Source organism: Eretmochelys imbricata, chromosome 18 (genome assembly GCF_965152235.1).
Source record: "Eretmochelys imbricata isolate rEreImb1 chromosome 18, rEreImb1.hap1, whole genome shotgun sequence".
Classification (NCBI taxonomy): domain Eukaryota; kingdom Metazoa; phylum Chordata; order Testudines; family Cheloniidae; genus Eretmochelys; species Eretmochelys imbricata.
This window is the reverse complement of record NC_135589.1, coordinates 5,842,474-5,858,106: the sequence shown is the minus strand read 5'-3', so window position 1 is coordinate 5,858,106 and position 15,633 is coordinate 5,842,474. Positions and strand designations below refer to the sequence as shown.

General features: G+C 50.7%; 1 protein-coding gene across 5 annotated transcripts in view; it reads right to left on the bottom strand.

The window, feature by feature from the left end:
• Positions 1-14,595, bottom strand: part of PLEKHM2 (pleckstrin homology and RUN domain containing M2) — a 71,895-nt gene extending 57,300 nt beyond the window's left edge. For 4 of the 5 annotated variants that reach the window (XR_013348353.1, XR_013348354.1, XM_077837204.1 and 1 more), the window contains exon 1: positions 14,421-14,595. Coding sequence is in view for 3 of the 5 variants with exons in the window: in XM_077837204.1 (XP_077693330.1) it covers positions 14,421-14,480 (60 nt within the window). In the remaining 2 variants the exon portion in view is untranslated. Of the gene's footprint in view, positions 1-1,526; positions 1,625-14,420 lie in introns of those variants that run through there. The other variant, XM_077837206.1, reaches the window with a different exon arrangement.
• Between the last annotated feature and the right edge of the window lie 1,038 nt (positions 14,596-15,633).

Genomic DNA, 15,633 nt, shown 5'->3' with positions numbered 1-15,633 from the left:
GGGATGTAAATTTAGATCTGTCTGTAAACAAAGAACAGTAGAAATGTTTGTCCAATGGGGAATAGGGGACTTTTTTGAATAAACAGGGTTGCAGAAGAGATGGGACATACATAACCCAATTTCAGAGAAGAGGGGAGCTAATGTCACTGAAAATCATTTTTCATTTACCAGCCAAGAATTGAGCTGAGGCTTGTGCATTCCTTCTGCAATCACCAATGCCAGATTCAACACGACACCTAGAACAGGGCAGGATGGGACATTCCTTACACCGCTTTATAGTAACTTCACCAACTCTTGAAAAACAAATTGACTTTTGAACTCAAGTCTTGGTGGGTGGGAACCTTTTCAATCCACTTTTTTACTGCTCTTCTACTACAGAGCAAAAATTGAGTAGAATGGAAGAGGCCCTCTTCCCACTACCCCCACTCCTTTGGCAGGATAACTCGTGGATAAAGCATAGCATTTCTGTTTACTCCATGCTGAGGACTGGTTTTGATGTGTCAGTTCATTTCGATGTCTCTGGAGGACAGGCTCCTCAAGAGAGATCACATCCTAGAGCACGCTGGAGAAAGTTTTAAAGGCCTATGGAAAAACCAAATGGGCCATGTGGTGAGATCAGAGGGAGTTGAAATGCTGGATGTCCAGCTATAAAGATTGCTCCTCCTCTGCAACTTCTGGCCTTGGCTACAAGGTTAGCTTCGGTGCTGCCCTCATCTCCGAAGTCTGGAATGTAGATGTTAAAGACTGCAACACAGAACATGGACTCACGGCATCGAAAGCTGGATGCAGTGCAGCAAGCCTTTGCTCAAATGGAGAAGTAAGAAAAGATTGTGGGCTGTGCTCACTACTTCAAGAACACAATGGCAAGTTTGTAGAAAGTCCCGTCAGGACTGGGAGACACAGAAACTGCTGTAACGAAAAGTAACTAAAGCCCTTCTGAGGACTGATCAGCCGCGTAGCTGCGGGGGAGAGGGAACAGCAGGGGAAGGGCCAGGGGTGAGCCTCCCGGGCCAGGAGCTCAGGGGCCAGGCAGGACGGTCCCATGGGCTGTAGTTTGCCCACCTCTGGTACTGAGAATGGATAATACAGAAGCAGGCAAGGATCAATGGATATTTTTTGCTTTCCTAATTTCTGAAATATTGGTACCAAAGTACTCCACAAAAGGCATGTACCTGTCCTTAGCATCAGTGCCATCTGTTCCTGAGACAGACTGACATATAAACCACTGATGCTTATGAGGGAAGGTTTTGTACCTCTCCCAGGAGAAAACAGATGATGAATAAATGCCAGGTCTTGGGACAGTCACAGATGGCACTGCAGCTTTGGTCAAGCCTGGAAGGAGTTTAAGGGGTTAAAAAGTTCCAGGAACCCCCGTGAGATAGGTAAATACTATCCCCATTTCACACACGTATTAACTGAGGTTCAGAGAAGTTAAACAACTTGCACAAGCTCTCCCAGCAAAGCTCTCACCGGAAGCAACAGAACCATACTAGAATTTGGAAATTTCTTCCACACCTAGAACTGACCTTCATGACTCAACTGTGGTCTCCAGCTCTGACTGGTTACTGAATGCTCAGCTCACCTGGCTTTGAAATTCTTGAGTACTGCTTCAGAGATATCCCCTGATGAGACAAACACTCTGAAAAAGCAAAATAAACAGCTAGACAGGGCTACTCAATACACACCTGTGGGCCAGCTCTTATTCCTAACCACTGTGTTCTTGCACGGCCATTGATCTGAAGTGCAGAACTGTAAAGCCCCTTCCCTGAGTACGTGCTTGAATAGCAATCATTATTCTATTGCAACAGGATTGCAAAACAAGCGCTTATATCAGTGCAGTGAGTGGAAGTGGAGGCTGATCACCTAACTTTAATTACACTGGGCTTCTTTCTGTCTCCATTTCCAACCTCTCAACCCCTTCCAGAGGGGCTGATAACATCTTCCATCAGGAGCAAGCAGCTTTCTCTGAACAGACAATACTCCAACTGCTAGCAAAATCATGACCGGGGAATTAGGTTGGTGGGACACGTGAGCCATTGGTAAGATGCACCATATCCACAAGTTTGCTGCTACGGCCTGCTCTTTCACCCAGCACCATGACAGATGTACTGTGCCCGTGCAGGGCTGGCAATGAGCTGGGTCACTGGAGGTTTCCTGCTGCACAGGTATGGAGCCTTTGCATTGAAAGTGAAACCGTGTGTTTTTAAAGCCTGTAGTTTGCTGTGAACACAGTTTGAAAAGCTCATGTGTCTAGCAATGTGATCAAGTCTAGCAATGTGATCAAAATGACAATTAACAACTGGCCTAGGGGCTTGGCAGTGAGCCAGATTAACTCTCCTGTGGACCTGGGGCTATTAGATTTTGTGGGGCCTCTGTATACAAGCCTTTTTCCTGGGAGGGAGTTTGGTGCAGGAGGGGGTGGGGGCAGGAGATTGGGGTGTGGGGTCTGGGAGGGAGTTTGGGAGCCAGGGGGGGGATTCTGATCTGGGGCTGGGAGTTGGGGGGGAGGAGGGGGTGCGAGGTGCAGGCTCTGGCCAGGAGGTGCTTACCACAGGCGGCTCCTGGCTGGCGGTGCAGCAGCAGGGCTCAGGCAGGCTGCCTGCCATAGCCCACGCCGCTCCCGGAAGTGACTGGCTCCTAGCACGTCTCTGCGGCCCCTGGGGGGAGGGGGACAGCGGCAAGTGCCACCCCCATAGCTCCGGCCAATGGGAAGCTGTGAGGACGGTGTTGGGGGCATGGGCAGGGGCCGCAGAGACATGTTAGCAGCCAGCCACTTCCAGGACCGGCGCAGGGCCACGGCAGGCAGCCTGCTTGAGCGCCCCACTGCACTGCAGGACTTTTAGTGGCCCAGAGTTGGAGATCGCTGCCTGTGATTTATTTTTTGTGGGGCCCCCTTGAGCCGGGGCCCTGGGCTGCAGCCCCTAAAGCCCCTGCCTTAATCTGGCCCTGCGGTGAAAATGCAGTAGAACGAGGTTTAGGAGTGACCCTGGATCTCCATGTGGGAATCATATTCTATGGTCCTGCTTTGAGCAGGGGGTTGGACTAGATGACCTCCTGAGGTCCCTTCCACCCCTGATATTCTATGATTCTATGAAGCACGGGATCCAGAGTTCTTGTCTCGTGTTGGTTGCCCAGCCATTGGCCAAGCACAGTAATTGCAGCTCTGAGGGAGGGGTGGGGGGTTGAGGTAAAGAATGAAGGTGAACTAGAACAATGGGGGTGGGCTCAGCCTGCCTTAGAACTTAAGAACGTGAGAGCAGCCAGCCTGGGTCAGACGAAAGGTCCATCTAGACTAGTATCCTGTCTTCCAACAGCGGCCAATGCCAGGTGTCTCAGAGGGAATGAACAGAACAGGAATCATCAAGGGATCCATCCCGTCATCCACTCCCAGCTTCTGGCAAACAGAGCCTATGGACAGTCAGAGCACGGGGCTGCTAATAGCCATTGATGTACCTATTCTCCAGGAACTTATCTAGTTCTTTTTAGAATTCCATTATAGTTTTGGCCTTGACAACATCCCCCGGCAAAGATTTCCACAGATCGACTGCGCATTATGCGAAGAAGTACTTCCTTTTGTTTGTTTTAAACTTCTGCCTATTAATTTCATTGGGTGACCCCTAGTTCTTGTGTTATGTGAAGGAGTAAATAACATTTCTTTATTCACGTTCTCCACACCAGTCAAGATTTTATAGACTTCTATCATATCCCCCCTTAGTCATCTCTTTTCCAAGCTGAAAAGTCCCAGTCTCATTAATCTCTCCTCATACGGAAGCTGTTTCATACCCCTAATAATTTTTGTTGCCCTTTTCTGTACCTTTTCCAATTCCCATCTATCTTTTTTGAGATGGGGTGACCAGAACTGTATGCAATATTCAAGATGTGGGTGCACCATAGGTTTATACAGAGGCATGATGATATTTTCTGTCTTGTTATCTATCCCTTTTCCTAATGGTGCCTAATATTCTGTTTGCTTTTTTGACTGCTGCTGCACATTGAGTGGATGTTTTCAGAGAACTTTCCACAATGACTCCAAGATCTCTTTCCTGAGTGGTAACAGCTAATTCAGACCCTGACACCACCAAATTCAATGACAACATTGAATTTCAGTTGCCATTTCGTTGCCCAGTCACCTACTTTTGTGAGATCCCTTTGTAACTCTTTGCAGTCTTATGTCCCTTAATAAGCTTTATAGTAAATGAAGTGAATTTCGAAGGGCAGCAATGCGACTCTGGTCAGCTCCGCAGCAAAGAGACTAGAAGGTATTTCTGCCAGCGAACGCCCTCTCCGTCATTATTACTTATTCCAGGTCTGGTTTATTGGATCTCATTTCCTGAGGTAGACTCAATTGAATAAGGAGATGGAGAATCTCATTTTGCTCTTGAAGATCAACACATTAGCCAATCAATACTCTTATCTTCTGGGTTCTAACCAAATTCGCTTCTCCCAGCAAGAGTCCCAGAGACAACTGTGAAATGAAAAATGTGCAAAACTTGAAGTCCCTTCACTTTTGCATAGGCAGGAGACGTTGGGGTATCCGGGTCCAGGTGCACGCTTCCGGGTCACCTGATCTGACCCAACGTTTCTTAGAACAAGCATGTGACAAAGCAGCGATCCCGGCATTCTATTTCTCACCCCAGAAACGTAGAGGTAACCAACACAACTTGTGCTATAATCCAGATATCTGCTCTCATATTAGCAGATCCAGTGGCTTTCCCTGAATAGCATATTACCACCTGAGAAACAATTTTCACTGATGTCAAAATAGCCTGGAGAGAGAGAGATGCATGTTCATGGTGCACCAGAACAGGAGCCTTGATTACAGGGTGCTGAATCCATAGAGGGCAGAAGTTGTACAGCTTGGAACAGAACTCTCAGCCCCGACACTTTTAAGCAGTCAAGCAACAGACTGGAATCTGAGGCTTACAGCTTCTCTGTCTCATTACTCATGTCCAGGTTCTCTCTACTCATGAGCTCTCTTGGGCACCCCATGTCATTTTCTTCCGTTAGAACTGTCCTGTTCCAGGGTGTCCTACACTTGTGTATTTTCAAACCCAAGGGACTTCATTTAGGTTAGGTATGCTATTTCCAACAGAGAGATTCGACTCCAGGCACCAATCGTTTGCACTGTATCTATACAAACAGCCCTGTTGCAGCCAGACAGGAACTGGAGATTGGTTTTAACTTGTGCTGGTGACACCTGTTGGCATGTACTAGATCAGGGGTCGGAAACCTTTCAGAGGTGGTGAGCCGAGTCTTCATTTATTCACTTTAATTTAAGATTTTGCGTGCCAGTAATGCATTTTAATGTTTTTTAGAAGGTCTCTCTCTATAAGTCTATATATTATATAACTAAACTATTGTTGTATGTAAACAAGGTTTTCAAAATGTTTAAGAAGCGTCATTTAAAATTAAATTAAGATGCTGATCTTACACTGTCGGCCCGCTCAGCCTGCTGCCGGCCTGGGGTTCTGTTCACCTAGGCCGGTAGCGGGCTGAAAGGGGCCTGTGGCTGGGACCCCAGCTGGCAAGGGGCCGGCAGCCAGAACCCCAGACTGGCAGTGGGCTGAGCAGGGGCGGCGGCCGGAACCCCAGACCAGCAGTGGGCTGAGTGGCTCAGCCCGCTGCCACTCAGCCCGCTGCCGGTCTGGGGTTCCATCCGCCAGCTCCTGCCACCCAGGGTCCCGGCTGCCGGCCCCGCTCAGCCCGCTGCCAGTCTGGGGTCCCGGCCCTGCCCACATAGAGTAGGTATCTACTTTCTCCCTGGTTCTGGCCCATTCTCTCCCTCTCTCTGACCTGAGATGAGGGTGGGAGTATACTGAGAACAGGGCTGGGGGTGAAGGAGCAGGCTGGGGGTTGGGGTGCAGGGTGTGGCCAGGAGCTAGAATGAGGGAGGGGGCTCAGGGTTGGGGCAGGAGGTTTGGGTGTGAAGCGCTTACCTGGGCAGCTCCCATTTGGTGCGAGGGGCGCAGGTGGGAATGTAGGTGTGTGTGTGCAGGAGCTCCCGTTCGGTGCTCAGGGTGGGGGTGGGGTGGGGGTGTGGATGTGGGGGTGCAAGAGTCAGGGCATGGGGTGGCTGGGTATGTGTAGGGGGTGCCGGAGTCAGGGCACGGGGCTGGGGTGTATGGGGGGCACAGGGGTGAGGGCAGAGGGCTGGGGGTGTGTGAGGAGGGTTCATGGGTCAGGGAAGAGAGCTGAGGGTGTGTGAGGGAGGTGCAGGGGTCAGGGCAGAGGGCTGGGGGTGTGGGCTGGGGTCGTGGGGGTGCTCCCAGCCCCCTGCCCTGCGCGGCTCATGGCAGGGGGCTGGAGGGGATATGCCGATTCCACCCCCTTCCCCAACGTCCCCGGAGCACAGAGCGCGTTGCGGCTTTGCTTTTCCCTCTTCCCCTCTGTAGCAAGGGCCGTCAGCTGATCGGCGCAGGGAGGGAGAGAAGGAGGGCAGGAACCCTGCACGCTGGGGGAAGAGGCAGGGGGAGGGGGAAGCTTGCCTGCCCTGCAAGGAGAGAGAGGTGGGCAGAGAAGAGTGCGCCAGGCCGGATTTTGAGTTGCACACTGCTGTCCCCGGCCGACAGCAGCATGCCATTAAAAATTGGCTCTCGGGCTGTCTTTGGCCATAGGTTGCCAACCCCTGTAATAGACAGCAGCCTCTTAACTGGTCATTGCACACACGGTTGGCATCTTAATTAAGACCTGAAACACACCCTAGTCTTGACAGCCAGGTCTGAATAGCCTGCTATTGGTACAGCTTGTCAGACACAGATGATCAAGACTTAGGGGTGGCACATGACTGCAAGGGAGAGTGTTCCCGATGTTACAGAAAAAGGCACTACAGGTCACGAGTTCGTCAGCACAACAGAGGCACAGATTCCACGGGAGAGAAAAACAAGCAAGGTTCAAAATCACTACAGGAAGAGCAAGCTAACTGGTTTTCAGGAGTCTGCTATCTAGGAAAACTCTGGAACAAAGAAATCTGATCAACATCAAGATGGCTAAAAATCCGGCTTCTGCAAATCATGTAGGTACTAACATGTCTCTCTCTTTACAGAAAGAAGCAGCCTTTGATTTTTCGTCAATCTTTCATAGAATCCCAGCAGCTAGATATGGTTTTTCTCTCTCAATTTAATTCCACTATTCCTAGTCACGCCCCTGTCTGTCACACCAAGTAGTAATTCTTCTACATCTTGGTGTCTGCTTCCTTCAAAGTTCCCCTCATTAGCCATCACTTAGCCAAACAATACAGATTAAGCACTTTTAACATCACCTCACAGGTCAATCTCTACAGACCTCTTGATTATTTTTAAAAAGAAAAGGAGGACTTGTGGCACCTTAGAGACTAACAAATTTATTAGAGCATAAGCTTTCGTGAGCTACAGCTCACTTCATCGGATGCACGCAGTGGAAAATATAGTGGGGAGATTTTATATACACAGATAACATGAAACAATGGGTGTTACCATACAGACTGTAACAAGAGTGATCAGGAAAGGTGAGCTATTACCAACAGGAGAGCGGGGTGGAGGTGCGGGGGGAGAAAGACACTAAACTGCTGGAAATGGCCCACCTTGAAGGTCCCCCCTCCCCCCGCTCTCCTGATAGTAATAGCTCACCTTTCCTGATCACTCTTGTTATAGTCTGTATGGTAACACCCATTGTTTCATGTTCTCTGTGTATATAAAATCTCCCCACTATATTTTCCACTGCATGCATCCGATGAAGTGAGCTGTAGCTCACGAAAGCTTATGCTCTAATAAGTTTGTTAGTCTCTAAGGTGCCACAAGTCCTCCTGTTCTTTTTACGGATACAGACTAACACAGCTGCTACTCTGTAACCTTGATTATTTTTGTTGCTCTTCTCTGAATTCCCTCCAGTTTGTCTGAATCTGCCTGGTGATATATCCTGGACTGAATCTAAAATGAATAAGAAACGGCTAAGGAATGCCAAGAGCTTGCTGTTCAACTGTTATTTCTTTATCCCAGACAACGGGTTTCCATTCTCCATTACTCTGACCAGCAGCATAATGCTTAGGAGCCATGGTAGATCAGAGGCAGTGAGACCAAAGGATGTCAATTACCGGTCACTGTATCAGATTCACAGCATCACAGTTACAATTCCACCTTACAAGCCATTCTCACCATGTGAAAGGGTTTGCACCAGCAGTCTGGAGAACTAGTGTAAAGGTTCAAAATACCATTGCTGCTTTCTCCACTAGCAGATGTTCACATGAGCTTCCAAACAGTCTCTAGCAGATACAGTGAGTAGGCTTCATTTAAGATGCCTGTATAATTTAACCCACTTGTGACTGAAAGTTCAGCCTGATTACAACTTCACCTCTGCATCAGGACACGGCAGTAGATATTTCAAAAGAGAACGCCTGAAATGACAAATATACTTGGAAGAAATAAACGGCGATACTTTGATAAGTTTTGCTTTTAGCAATCTGTGTTGAATTATATTATTATTATTAGCAGATAGTCTTCCTGACTGAACCTTCAAACAAATACTAGAAGCCTGTAAATGCCCTTGGAGGATGACTGGAAGAGAAGTTCTCAAGCTTTGGGGAGCATGTTCCCACCCCTAGGGATCAGTGAGACTTTCTAGAAGGAGTACATAAAGTACCTGAACCGTCCCCATATATTCATGGCTAATTTGTAAGCGCATTTGTCATCAATTATTGTCCAACTTTTTTTTTAACAAGCTGCCTTTGGCTTCAGAAAGCTTGAGAACCCCTGGGTTATACTTGTACTAAGAGGTTCTCCTGGAATATTTCTCCTTCCACAACACCTATTGAGAATGATGGGAACCACGTGTTATTTTTTATTTGTTTTCCAACATTAATCACGGTTAGCTGGATAGACACGTTAATAACATTAATGACTATATACATCAGAAGTTATCCTTGATGAAGGACTCAGAGGCCCCATTCCTTAGCTGTGTTTCAGCTGTTGCACACCACTCCACTGGCACAAAATGGCTGTGTATCTTGCCATGAGAGTATCACCCCAGTGCAGCAGGATCCTCTGGTGACATATAGCTGGTTTAGCAGCCAGCATAGGGGACAGTACCGGAGGAGAGGGGATGTGGTCCTATTTACACTCCCTTCAGACGGCACAATTAGCAACCCCTCCAGGTGTTCTCACTAAGGGGACTGGGCCAACACACAGCTGGTGCAGGATCAGGGGAACACAAAAATGGCTGAAGAAAGCATTTGCATCATAACGAGGTGTAAATCACTCTCAATGACTCTTGTTAGTATTGTAGAGGATTCTTGGTATAATACAGAAAAATACTAGTTCCCAAGGTCAACAGCATGAGCGGAAGGGATCAGAGCGCTTGGTTTGTGACATTTGCTTTGCTATCCGTAGATCATTACCGTAAGACAACAAAATGTATCAACTGAAGAGGTTTTAAAAAGCCCCAGCTCTTTTTGAGCTGGCCTGTCAGAGGCACGAATCACACATGGGGCTGCCGAGGCTGTTCGGCATATGCAGGGCTAGTAAAAGCCACAGCAAAGTTGCACTGTGGCCAGTACAAAGGCAAATGCATAGCAAGTGCTGAGGATTCATAGACTCACAGACTTTAAGGTCAGAAGGGACCATCACAATCATCGAGTCCAGGGATTTTCAAACTGTTTTGCTGGCGACCCAGTTGAAGAAAAGTGTTGATGTCCGTGACGCAATGGAGCTGGGGATGAGGGGTCTGGGGTGTGGCAGAGGGTGGGGGTGCAGGGGGCTCTCTGCTGGGGCGCGGGAGGGGGTCAGGGCTCTGCGTGCAGGCTTTGGGCTGGGGCCGGGGATTGGGGTGCAGGCTTACCTCAGGTGGCTCCCGGTCAGTGGCACACAGCGATGGTGCTAAGGCAGGCTTCCTGCCTGTCCTGGCACCGCAGACTGCGCTGTGCCACAGAAGCAGCCAGCAGCTGGTCTGGCTCCTAGACCAAGGCACGCAAGCGGCTCCGTGCGGCTCTTGCCTGCAGGCACCGCCCCCCAGCTCCCATTAGCTGGCCCCATGGCCCCCCAGCCTAGGAACCGGACCTGCTGCTGGCTGCTTCCAGGGCGCAGTGCAGTGTCAGAACAGGTAGGGACTAGCCTGCCTTAGCCAGGCACCACCGCCGATGGGCCTTTTAACGGCCTGGTCAGCAGTGCTGACCAGAGCTGCCGTGACTCAGGGCCTTCCATTCTGCAACCCGGTACTGGGTTGCGACCCGCACTTTGAAAACCACTGGCCTAGTCTGACCTCCTGCACCCTGCAGGCCACAGAACCTCCCCCACCCGCTCCTGAGACAGCATTTGTCAAAATACAGGTGATGAACAATGTCAATTCTAGGCAGATTCCAGACAGTCATTAACCTTTAAATGGTATGGGACATTTGGTCAGTGAAATCAATCATCCGTCATATAACCGGGAGGAATCAGTCTGTGCTAGAACGGGCCCTGCAGAAAGGAGAGCATAAGCAATGGAGGCTGGCACGCCAAGCCATCTCACTCCGCTGCCCTCCCTTCCAGTTCTCATGATATCACTGAGCGTAACCGGACTTGGGCTGCTGCTGCAGGCAGCCTCCCAGTGAAGCCAGAAGCTGCAGTATCAGCCTGCCAAGGGGGAAATCCACTCTGAACAGCTGCCTTCACCACTTCTCTCCTGGGGAAGAACAGGCAATCAGAGCAGCTGCAGGAGCCAGGCAAAGCTCACCCTGTAGGGGCAGAGGAAGGAGAGGGAGCAGCAGATACCATGTCCACAGGATGGGGGTCGGGGGAGATTCCAGCAGAGGAAGGAAGATCTGCTACCACCTCCCCACTCCCCTCTTGTGAAAAATGAGTCAGCTGATCTTTCCTCCTCCTCTCTGTCCCTTCAACACCAGACCTGGGAGAAGGAGAACAACACACCGAAGAACACCAGGTCTGGGAGAAGGAGAACAACACACGGGAGCTGGTCCCAAAGCCTGGTGGAGGGGTGAAGAACCACTGAAGCTGCTCTTCTTCCTCCCCGCTCACCCTTCTCCCAAGCCCTGAGGGTGAAAAGCCTCCACAGCTGCAGGAGGAGCAGGACTGCTGGGGGGAAGGGGTAGATGTGAGGCTTGGAGGGGGTGCTGAGTCAATGTAGGTCTGGGGCAGATGTGTGGCAGAGACTCAACTGATGTGGGGCTGAGGGGCAGAGAATTGACAGAGGGCTGGAGGGGACAGAATTAAAAATGGGCAGTTTGGGAGCTTGGAGAGCAGCGGGAAGCCCCCTGCACCATCAGGCAGCACTTTGTATAAAGTGGTGTGATCTGATCTCAGGTGGGTCTTTCAGTGAGAGCTCCTGCAGCAGAGGCCAGAGCCACGTTATGAATTGGCAAGAGTAGGCAACCCTGCCATTGTCACACACGCCTGGAGATGAACAAAAACCACGATTTGGGGCCTTGCTCAGGATTTTTTAACTTTTGAAATTGGCAGCACTGGGAATCCACATCCTGGCACCGAGTTTGAGCCAGGCAGATAACAAATTCCTCCTTTGCAATGGAGCCTGCAGCTACCCGGATGGCACAGAAGTCTGATAATGGGACACATTTGGGTCACTAGTTTGAATGTGACCAAGGCCATCACTGATTGCACGTGCTACCAGCTGAGGATTGGTCAGGAGCATATATGAAATCTATGCATTTATACTGTGTTCATTTGTTACTGTACTGTGTGTACCTAATTGGTGATCTCCATCTAGTGCCCCCAGCCAACAGCGGTACATATGATTACCATGGCAGAGTGGTAATTTCTACAGAGAAACCAAAGACTGATCTGCTCTGTCACCTTTAAAAGTGCCCCACTTATCCCAGGGTTAATGAACCTAGTGTGGAAGCTTATGGTGTCACTGACTGCACATGGCTGTGCAGAGATCTTCAGATCCCAGCAGTGACGGTCTTGTGCCTTTGGCAAGCCTTATATTCATTTTAAAAAACAATCATCCATAAATTGCCACAATTAACATAATTCCTTTTTTGAGCACGGCCCTCTAAGCTGGAAGTGGGGTGCACATGCCTTCTGGCCAGGTGTTAGGGAGAGAAGCAGGAGCAGCTAAAGAGAAATAATGAAATCCATATCACTAAGCTGTGCAAATAATCTCCAGAAAAGCTAACCTATCTTCCTTTGAATGAACTGGTATCTAATAGGGAAGACAGAGCTGACAAACTACAGACAGTAAATCAACCCATCACTCACAATTCCCCCCGATATTTGATTTGAAACAGCAGACAATTCTATACTCCCAAAGGCAATACCTGTACAGAGCTGATTAAGGAGAAAGGTCATACATACAGCAGTTTTGCTCCAGTTACAGCAAGTGGGGGCCTATTCTGCCAGTGCTGAGCCCTCTCAACTCTTAATGCAGTCAGTGGGAGTTAATGGCACTTGGCACCCCTCAGGATGAAGCCGACAATTTAGATTTCTTTAACTCTGAATTTCTGCCCATCCTTCTGTACGTTTGGGGCTCGAGCCTGTGCCATTGCAGTCAACAGTAAAACTCTCATGGCCTTTAATGATGCAGAATTGGCAGGCGAAATACTCCAACAATTGCCATGCTTGATTATTCAAACAAGTGTGGTATTGTGTCATTGTGGTATTTCCCCCCTCATTTTACATACCTAAAATACACAACAACTCTTGGAAAATTAACCTTCTTCCACCAGGATTTTCAAAAGGTAGTTTAACAAGGTCCTTCTTGTGATCCACTGGTCTATTTTCTGTCACTTTTCTTAAATGATCTGTAACTTTTTAAATCATTCTTTCCAGTCAAGCTGACTCCCTTACATTTTTCACCTACTGATTATACTCTGGCACATGATCATTAATTACTTCATTGAGAGGGCGGGGAATAAGGAAGTATCCTTGCCTCCTTTCCAGGGCTTGACAAATCCACTTGCCAGTGGGATACTCTCCCAGGTAAATGAACAGGCCTCCAATACCAATTTCTGTACAATTTACTGGCTACTTTCATCCTGAAAAAGCCCGAGGGGCTGGTTCTGATCTCATACCAGAGAAACTCAAAAGTCCATTGAAGGCAAGGAAGTAACACTAGTATTAAATCTGAATCAAGCCCTATTTTTCTAGCCCTTATGGTTGTGAAGGTAACACACTGAATGTGCCCTGATGCAGGATGTCCCAGTCAGCAGCACAGGATCTCCAGTGTCTCTGCCCTTGTCCCATGGTTTCCCAATGTGAAGCAACATGAAGCTGACAAAAATCTGGTCACGATTCATTGTTGCTATTCAGAATCTGTAGGAAGCAGTAAAACTAAGACGCATCAGGTCAATTTCCAGTTGTTGCTTAGGAAATTATGAGGAGCAGCAGCAACAGGCATTGGCGCTATTGGCCCTAGACTTCACTGGTGCTTTCCCTCCCTCCTACTCATCATTTGTTTCAGCCTTTGCGTGTTTGGTGTAGTCCTGGCTATTTTGTGTAAATCAAACTGGTGGCAAATATTAAAATAAGCTTTCTGTGCGGCTAGAGGGCTCAGAGTGGTTTTGAAACCAGAGATCCAATACTCTCTTACAGATATTAAAACCCATTCTACACAGCATGACAATTCAGAATGATTAGCAGCCTTGTTCAGGAAAGACCAGGACTGGAAGAGCAGAGGATGATGGAGGTCAGGCTTAAGGTGAATTTTCAGATCTCTGTGTGGGCTTTGTCAGGGTCTAGAAGGGTGCTACCTGATTTCCAGCAGGCAGGGAATTAATTAGCTGTTCTGATCTCGCACTAATGTACACTGTGGAGTAAATAAGGAGGCTGGAGACTGAGGGCCCAAGTCAGACACCAGTGAATTCAGGAAGCTCTGTAAAAATAGCTACCCAGTAACTAGAGGAGAGTGATGCCTTGGAGGAACTAGAGCTCCATATGCAGTGGCTAGAGGGCTGAGTTGTAGCCCAAGTTGGGACTTTTGCTATTTGATTGTGGCTGGTTTGTTAGAACTTGCACACGTCAAGGCTGGGTTGACACGGGGTGTTGGTTTGGAAATTATTTCCACTGTGGTCAACACCACAGGCGGGAGTCCTAGTGCGCTTGTCTGCGTTTAACAACATCTCCACCTGCGCAGAGCAGGACGTTACCACCACGGATGACTGGGGAAGTCATGCCTACACCAGCTTGCCCACAGCGGGTACCAATGATGCAGCTGCACACTGGGGAAATCTGGAAAAGACCAACCCAGCCCCAATGTAAACAACAGCTAGATATGGAGAAAACGGCTTGGGGATGGTGAGGGGCAGCCATGGGTGGGCGAAGCTGACCCACCAGACTCTGTGCTGTAGCCCAGCTGGGCCTGCAGACGGCACTGGCAGGGGGCAGGGCCCCGGGGACGCCAGGCAGGGCGGGGACAGGGACCCCGGGCAGGGCGGCGCAGGCCGGGGGCCAGCGGCCCGGGGTGCCGGGGGAGACGAGGCCCGGCCCGGCTGCTCTCACCTTTTTGACGGACAGGGAGATGTTCTCCAGGATCCGGTCCTTCACCTCCCCGGGCTCCATGGCGCTGCCTCCGGCGGCCGCTCGCTTCCTCCCGCGCCGGCCCGGCGGCCTCAGCCGATCGCCGCCGCCCGCCCGCCAGGCGCCCGGGGGCTCCGTCCTGCTGGCTCGGGGGCCCTGCCCCGCTCCCCGCCCGGCCCTCCGCTGCGCCCCGGCCCCGCCGCCCTGTGCCGGGAGCCCGGCCGGCGCAGGGGAGGCGGCGCAGCGCCGCGGCCGCACTCGTGACGGGGGCGGGCAGGCGGGCGGGGAGACGCGGCGCGGGAGGCGGCGGCTTCTCCTAGCCAGAGCCGGAGCCAGCCCCCTGCCGAGGAGCTGGGAGCCCCCGGCCTGGCCTCAGCCCCCTGCTGCCCCCGGGCTCCGGGCGTCCCCCCCGGGACGGGCCCCGCTTCCCTGGCCCGGCGGGCCTGCGCTTGGCGTTATCCTCCGCCTGGCGAGGCCCATGTTCCCCCCGGCCACCCGATCGCGCCCCGGGGGGCCCGGGCCGGCTCCTCACACACCTAGCCGCGAACCCCCGCTAGGGTCAGGGGGCCTGCAGTGCGCGGGGCCTGCCCGCCTTTGCTCTCTAAAGAGAGCGACTCCGGGAGCTCAGCCGCCGGATGGCTGCGGTTTAGTCACGGGGCTCGCAGATTTCCTGATTTCTAGGGCTTCAGCAGGAGGCAGGACTGTGCCCCCCTGCCCTGCAACTGGGGGGCAGAACCAGGCCTTTCGGCTTCCCCGGGGGCTGCAGCCGGGGCCGTGCGACCCGTCCCCGCTGCACCCCGGGCTTGGTGGGGGCCGCGCACCCCGGGCCGGTGTGGTCCCGGGATCGGTGGGGGGCCGCGTTTTTAGTAACGTAACAGACAAGTCAGGGGCTCCCTGAATTTTTGTTTATTGCGCATGACCTGTTTGTGACTTTTATTAAAAAGAACCGTGAAAAATCTTAGCCTTAACTATGAGGCATATGTTCTAACCCTTCAATAATTATTGTGGCTCGTCTCTGAAACTTTTCCCATTTATCAACATCCTCCTTGAATTGCGGACACCAGAACGGGACACAATATTCCAGCAGTGGTCGCACCAGTGCCAAATGCAGAGGTAAAATAACTTCTCTACCTCTACTTCAGATTCCCTTGTTTATATATCCAAGGGTAACCTTAGCCCTTTTGGGCACTGGGAG